Source organism: Ceraceosorus guamensis (assembly GCF_003144195.1).
Source record: "Ceraceosorus guamensis strain MCA 4658 unplaced genomic scaffold IE81scaffold_40, whole genome shotgun sequence".
NCBI classification, from domain to species: Eukaryota; Fungi; Basidiomycota; class Exobasidiomycetes; order Ceraceosorales; family Ceraceosoraceae; genus Ceraceosorus; species Ceraceosorus guamensis.
This window is the reverse complement of record NW_020290035.1, coordinates 1-7,321: the sequence shown is the minus strand read 5'-3', so window position 1 is coordinate 7,321 and position 7,321 is coordinate 1. Positions and strand designations below refer to the sequence as shown.

The window sequence follows — 7,321 nt, the reverse complement described above, 5'->3', positions numbered from 1 at the left end:
GAGCTCGCGAAAAGCAGTCCAGATGTCGCAAATGCAAAAGACCACGCTGAATGAAGAACTGCAAGCACAGTGGAGAATGGAGCTCGAGCTCGCAAAAAGCAGTCCAGATGTTGCAAGATTTGCTTGTCTGGACCGCCTTCACAATTCACACCTGGGCGCCGAGACAGCCAAAAAGCTCGCACAAAAGCGCCTGGAGGGCAGCAGACGTGCACATCATTGAGCACAGACTGCACAGCCCAGCCGCGGAAAGACAGGAGGTCTTTCTCCCGCCAATGAGCGTCGCTGAGCGTGATGTGACCATCAAGCCAAGGAAGACATCTGAGCCATCCACACTTGACTGCCATCCACGCCCATCCAGCACAATCCTGCATGGACATCAGCAAAGAGCAAAAAGTTTTCAGTCCCCTCCACTTTGCACTTGTAGGGTGGAGCTAGCACAAGCTACTCAGCCCAAATTCCGCGGTGATAGATCATCTTGAGGGATGGCCGGGATGATTCAACTCAACAAGGTAGCCAAGGATCTCATGTCCTCTACAGGCGTGAATGACGAAATTGGAGCTCCAAGCCCTCTGCGCGCCTGACGCTCTCCTTTGCCTTAGAGATTCGTGCTTCTCATGGCTTTGGAAGCTTGGATATGACTATGCGATTGCGTTTTGGGCACTTCCGGGCTTCCTTGGTAATTCCAATTGCCTCATTCACCTTTCTCCTGGCTTCAACAAGTGCTGCACTCCGTTGGGGATGTTTCAAGAAGCAGTCCCGCTTGGGTAGCAGCAGCTAGCTCTAGACTGGACTGTGTGCGCTCTCTTTTCTGCCACTCATGTTACAAATCCCTTTCTAAATTTAGTGGAACCCATCGCACTAATACCTTACATTGCTTCTCCCGCGTTTTGAGCAAGCATCTACTCAACAAGAGAGTTTGTGACTCACTCTCACTACAATGTGTGCAGATGAGTTGGTGGCCAGCTGCCCTTTGGCTTCTCTACAGTTGGCAGGGTCTGTGCTCAAGGCTGACATGCCAGTTCTGCAACAGCAAGCAAATTTGAGCAGACTGGTCTGTGGGCAACTCCCCTCCTACCTGTTCCTTGACAAGGCTTTGCTTTTGGCATTGGAGCATGGGGGCTGGCATATAGATCGGTTTCTTAGCCCTTCAAGCTGGATTTTGGACCAGACGTTTACTTACGCCCTTCGCCTGCGTTTGAGACCTCTTCGCTAGTGATCCTAGGAGCGTCGGCGGCAATCATTGACCGAGGGTCTGCCATTGTAGTACAGAGCAACAATACGCCACCTTTCGTGCAATATTCGCAAGCGCTAAGAGCTGAGAGTGCGACGAACGCGCAGGGTACAGGTCCCCGCTACGCGTCACGCTGAGCGTGAATTCGCGCTCACGCGCGAATTGTGATCAAGTTGTGATAATACAACTTGTGAAGGCGTGCTAAATTGTGAGCTGGGCATCTTCTTTCCCTTCACAAGCCCCTTAAGCACTAAATGAGGGACGCAACGCAAGCTGCGTAGACTCACAATCGACAGCTCCTCGCCTCTGCCTCAATTTGCACTTGATCTACACATCAACTTTTGCAAGATGGCAAAGCCGAGCCTGTCGAGCCAGGCAGATGCTTCTTTTGGCAATGCTGCTGAAGGAGTGACAGGGCTCAGAGAAGCCGAGAAGGAAAACGTCAAGGCGTGTTTTCCCTTCGAAGCCCTCGAAAACTGAGGTCGGACCTTGCAGCAATTCATACTCGACGCCAAGCTTGACACTGCCGATCCGGCGATAAGACGCTCGGTGCACGACCTCTGTTCGGCAATTCGTCTTGCTCGAGCCCCATTTACTGCGCTGGTCCAGAAGATGAAAGCACTGACAGCCAATTTCACGCAATACAAAGCCGAAGCTCGCTAGAAAGATGAAGCAATCGTGAGTGTGGAGGTGGCCCGAACATCTCCTTGCAACAGGCGCGCGTCGACTGCAAATCTCACACGAATCATCATCTTCTGCACAGATCAAAATGTGCAAGGATCAGTCTTTCGTGCTCGGGCTTGAGCTGCCAAATGAGGCAGATGATTTGCAGCATGAGCGTCGAACGGAATACATGATGCTGCTCGTGCGCGGCTTCAATGTGCGTTGCTCATTTCACACACTAATGGACTGCTGAGCTTACTTGGCCTTCGATCATTGCTCCAACCCATTCTCCATAGGACTGGTTTGATCGTCACCGTCAGAGTGCACAACAACCAGAGCAGCCTGTTCCTCCCACAGGGCAGATGCTAATTTCTCGTTTCCAGTCGCACCCGCTGAGCGACGACTTCATCTACTACCCGTCGGATCATACAAGTGACGGTGGTAGTAGTGTGTATAGCTTTCAGTCCCACGGAAGTAGCGTCTTTGGCGGTGCGCTCGCCGGTCAGCTCGAAGGCTTGCAGGTCGAGACCTCTTCGCAGTCAGCAAGTGCGAGTCAAGAGCAGACGACGAGCCAGTGAGTTCCTTTTTCAAAATATTCGAACTGCGCAACCTCCAGCAGGTCAGGTGGGAGACCATGGCAGCTGATTGACACCACGACACTTGCCATGGAATCTCCTAATAGTCACTGAACCAATACAAGCAAGCAGAAGACGCATCGGTCTTCTTTATTGTTCTCGCTGCTCTCGCACCAGACAAGAGCATGGTATGTCGGAAGCTGCTGCCCAAGGGACCATGAGCCCCTTGAGAAGTACCGTTCCTCGAGCTCATGCTGCTTCTCTGCATTTTCTCTCCCTTCTCTAGAGCTTCTCCGCAACAACGTAGCGACTGCGTGACGGGGCAGGCAGATCGCGCAGTATACGTCCGACTCACTTCCACAGTCTCCCATCAGCAGATGCTTCCGCAAGCCGACAGCGCAAGTACAATTGTAACGTCGGACATCACAACGTGACGCTCAAAAGAGGCGGAATGACAATGTTCCTTTTCAGCTAGCCCCTGCCGGGGTGTCAACGTATAATTGAAGAGCCCGCGCCAACATGACAGAGATTCCCTATGAGTGCTGTACCGCATTGAGTGCGGAAAATGCCCCAACAGGGCGCCAAAGAACTTCAAGGGCGCCTGGATGTGGGCCAGACAAATCTTTCATCCTATATGCGCCACCACACTGTCCTCGTTCGCGTCGCTCTCGCGGTAAGTCCCCAAATCCGGCCTCAAGGCTAATCGTCGATATTCGTTTCACAGAGTGCGAGCGTAAGCATTGCGCGTCGCATCATCTGCTAACGAGGATGATCTCAGCTCGCGCCAATTTTCCACAAAGAACCACCTACAGGACAGAGACGATGATCACCAACACGAGTTGATGTTCGTATTCAGTCCAGAATGTCTTCGGTACCAAGCTAAAAAAAAAAAAAAACAGGAATCCTTCCAACCCCTTAGGGACGCGAAGCAAAAGACACGCTTCCCTGATGGTCCCGAATCCGAACCCGGCCGGGGCTCGAACGCGTGACTCCGGGATGAGCCTGCCTTTACAGTGAGTAGAGGGTCGGTCGCTTCATAATTACCGACCAGCGGCTAACCATTCCACGAACCTGCCTCGCCTGACTGATGCAGTGTCCAGAAATTGCGGGGTACATAAGGTGTTAGTGCATCTAGCTGCAGGTACGTGCATCGAACGAGTGGCGTGGGAATGGAGGGCAGCTAGCGGCACCGTGGTAGTTCGATTTTGATCGCAACTTCTAGCTGAGGCAAATGGGCAGCGAGAGTATGCATGAACCGCACATGTGCTGACTTATGCTTGCAAAGGGAAGAGCAAGAAGCTCGAGAACAGACCGAGCACAGCCTCGAAGTCGGACGCTCTGGCAAGTAAATTTCTTGCAAGAGAAAGGCATTGGAGGAGACGGCGACCGGAGGAGAGGGGAAAGTGAAAGGGTGGATTGCAGCGCAGGTGGAGAAAGACGGACTGAGCCGAAAAAATTGCTCGGACGGATCGTCTGGCCTTTCGATTCGCACCGACCTGCACATAATCATGATCCGACCAAGCGGCTTCTCGAGCCTGGAGCAACGCTGCAGCTGGTGAGGATGTCGCCGATCGCAATCGACGTTCCCTTTCAACCAATCGCAGCCTTCACGTCCGTCTGTCAGAGCTGCAAGCCTTCCATTCGGCATTCGTACCTGATGGGTCCTCTCCAATCCACGCGACGCACGCACAGCCGCACAGCTCGCAGCAGGACAAGGGCCATACGAAGCATATCGTTCCTTTAAGTGCAAGAATGAAATTACGCAATGCTACCAAAGCCGTCGCTATGGCTCTATTACACCGCTCTCTTGCGCCCAACTATCTTCGACCCTCTTCCCGCCGTCCAACAAGCATGCTGCCAAAGCGTTTCAGGTCTCCGAAAGCTCTGGCCGCACCAGTAGCGGTAGGATTGTAATCTCGATCGAATGCGCTTCCTCTTCCGAGCGGAGGTGTCGACGATCCATCCACCGTCGAGCCTGCAGCTGCAAATGACAAAAAGGGACCAGGAGTGGTAGCGTTGGTGGGCGGATCCATGTCTGTGATGAAAACCCGTGGTGCGCTGCCTTGTCAGAATTGGACGCCTTCGCAGGTAAGACGGGAAAGCGGGCGAGATGCTCACCCAACGAAGTGAGGAAAGACGTCTCGGACAATTGATCGTTCTGCGATGTCAAAGTGACAAAAGTGTCCATGATGCCATTTTGTTCCGTCCTCCTCACGCCCTGCGAACCGATTCGGCACCGTCAGTCAAGGTCTCGCATGCCCGCGCCCAACACTGCGAGCTTGTCATTCGGCCCGCGACTGCTCACCCTCAAATCCAAGATCTTTTGGAAATTGCCCTGCACAGAACAGAGACGAAGGCGAGTGCAAATATTCAGCCCTCTGCAAGCCCACGAGCAAAGTGTGTTCCCTCGGACCGACTCACGAATGACCTATCGCCAATCAGCTGGGTGTACCTTTCGATGAGCTCTTCCGCTCCAGGATCCTCCAGGCACAGCAGATCCAGCAAGCTCTCCAGCCTCTGCGTGCTCTTGGTGATGTGTCGTTGATAGCTGCGCACAGGGGCACGTCAAAATCAGCACCGTGACGGGAAAGCACCGCACAGTCTACATGGCGCGGCGCGATGCAGGTCACTCACGAAGCGGCGGCGTTGGCGCTGCCTTCCTCCGACAAGGAGTACCTAGGCAGCTCGAGCAGGATCGATCTGATCTCTTTGAGATCGAGCAGCAATTGTTTCGAAACGAGGCTCGACAGCGGTTTCAACCTGACAAGGGTGTTCGTGAACCTGGCAAGGATGGTTCTGCGCACAGCAGTGTCCCCCAATGCCCAGTTCTTTAGCACCTCGCACACTCACGACAACGCGTCGCGCAACGCTACTCACCCAACAGCCTTATCGCACCAGCTCCGCACGAATCGCTTGTTCTCCAGCTCCAGCCTGACCACGACAGCCACATGCTCGAGGGAAGATGCTAGCTCATCGACGTAAGGAGACTTTCCCGATGCTTCGACGAGCGTGGACCACGGATTGTTCGGCCGGAACATTTGCTGAAAAGGGACTTCCAGAGCTTGATCCGCTTCGCGCAACAAGACCTGAATGCCCTGCGCGATCACGCTGTTGTGGCAAGCAATGTGACGAGAGCTTGAGCGAGCGCAAGCATTCGGGCTCGCAAAACGTCATCTGCAAACCCTCGCACCCACTCACGCAACAAAGCCCTCCTTTTCGTTTTGCAAATCAATCTCCTTTTCATACCCTTCATCCACCTTTTCCCTCAGCTTTTCCGCGAGCTGATCGGCCGTCGTAGCGCAATAATCCGCCGTATTGACAATCTTGCAAATCCTTCCCAAGTACATTTCATTCTCTCTGCTGCCGCTGCCGCCGTACCTCGTATCGTTGGATCTCCTAGGTGTGGGCAGACCAGAGGCGCTCGCAGGATCCGTTCGATGGATCAATCCGAAGCGCAACACCTCCTCCGCATATATCCTGAGATACTTGCAAAATACGAAGCACAAATCTCTGAAAGCGGCGCCCGTGCTCAAACGAGCAAACGCTTCGAGCGTCTGTCTGTAAAAGTAGAAGAGCTCCGTCGAGGAAGCTAGCACCGCACTCCCTGCGCCTCCGCCCACCGAGCCGGAGCTGGTTTGCATGCCGATGGTAGAGGAGGCTTCTTGCATTCCTGCGCTTCCTCCGCCGACACTACCGCCGTCAATCGAAGGTCGGGACATGAGGCTCTGTCGATAGCCGACAAACATCTCTTGAAGTCGCTTGTCTTGCGCTTCCACAAAGATGCCGAGATGCGGATCGAAGGTGGAGGATAGAGAGTGGCCTGTAGATGTTGCTGCAGTCAAAGCTGGGACCGAGGCATTCCCTGTGGCTGTGGTCGGTGCCAGATTGGGAGGCGCAGTGATCGCTTCGTACTGTCGATGCAGTCGTGGCGTATAAGCTCCCTCACTGCTCGTGTAAAGGACAGGCCACGCGCTGTCCAGGCTACTCACGCTGCCCCCATACTTTCTAGCCATGGCGGTTTGAAACTCCAAAGTAGCATTCATGGCATCCAGCAGCACGTCCACATTAGCACCTTTGCCCATCCTGATGAGCAAGCTCCTCAAGTCTTCCCTAGTCTGCTCGCTGAATCTCCTGAGCAGCTCCCTGCCCACATCCCAACCAGCCACATGAAACGCAGCAGCGTGATCCTCGTCGTACGTGCGCAGCACTCTTCTGAACCAAGCATACCGGCGCGAAACATTGTCCAGTCCACCAGCTTCGTCCGTAGAGCGAAAGATGCGCTTGTACTCTTTGAGCGTGAGGGTGGTGTAGAAATCGTGCAGGGATTGCGAGGCTTGCGGACCCAGGGCTGCAATAGCCTGAGCAGCAGATGGCAGGATAGTCGAGCTGATAGGAGGTGGATTGGGCTGACCAAAGCTGTCGCGAGGATGTCCAGGCAAGAGGACGAGCAGCTCGAGCGGAGGTCAGCAGGCGGCCCTACGCTGAATCTCTGCGCCCTTCGATACCCCCTCAGACAACTTCGAATGGAGAGCATCCACGCCACTCACAATCTTTCAAACTCCTCCCTTGCATCCTTTTCCAGCTGCCCCTTTAACATCTCCACCTCCCTCGCCACCCTGCTGAGCCTAGCGACGCCCGCGAACCCCACAAAACTGTCTTTGAGCGACTCGACGGCTCTGAGAGCTGATGCGCACTCTGCGTACCGCTTGGACTGAGCCAGTCGACTGAGCTGCGATACGGCATTGACTGCGAGCGTAGCAAGAACGGCAGGTCGAAAGAAAGATCAGCAATGACGTATCGAGGGTGAGGCGAGGGGGAAGGCCGTTGAAGGGGAGAGCTTTCCCCCCCCCCC

General features: G+C 54.4%; 2 protein-coding genes across 2 annotated transcripts; one reads left to right on the top strand and one right to left on the bottom strand.

Annotated features, from left to right (window-relative positions):
* Positions 1 to 2,000: 2,000 nt before the first annotated feature.
* IE81DRAFT_341946 (hypothetical protein) lies at positions 2,001 to 3,295 on the top strand (the record flags this gene model as incomplete). Its single annotated transcript, XM_025515673.1, has 6 exons — positions 2,001 to 2,111; positions 2,191 to 2,341; positions 2,416 to 2,468; positions 2,577 to 2,657; positions 3,047 to 3,142; positions 3,248 to 3,295. The coding sequence occupies 6 exons, from the start codon at positions 2,001 to 2,003 to the stop codon at positions 3,293 to 3,295; spliced, it is 540 nt and encodes a 179-aa protein (XP_025368744.1).
* Positions 3,296 to 4,286: 991 nt separating this feature from the next.
* IE81DRAFT_291583 (hypothetical protein) lies at positions 4,287 to 7,222 on the bottom strand (the record flags this gene model as incomplete). The annotated part of the gene is made up of 10 exons (XM_025511908.1): positions 4,287 to 4,504; positions 4,588 to 4,687; positions 4,775 to 4,804; positions 4,891 to 5,017; positions 5,137 to 5,265; positions 5,347 to 5,577; positions 5,668 to 6,144; positions 6,187 to 6,331; positions 6,455 to 6,885; positions 7,017 to 7,222. Coding segments are annotated over 10 exons (2,094 nt in total), but the record flags the coding sequence as incomplete, so codon positions are not given.
* Between the last annotated feature and the right edge of the window lie 99 nt (positions 7,223 to 7,321).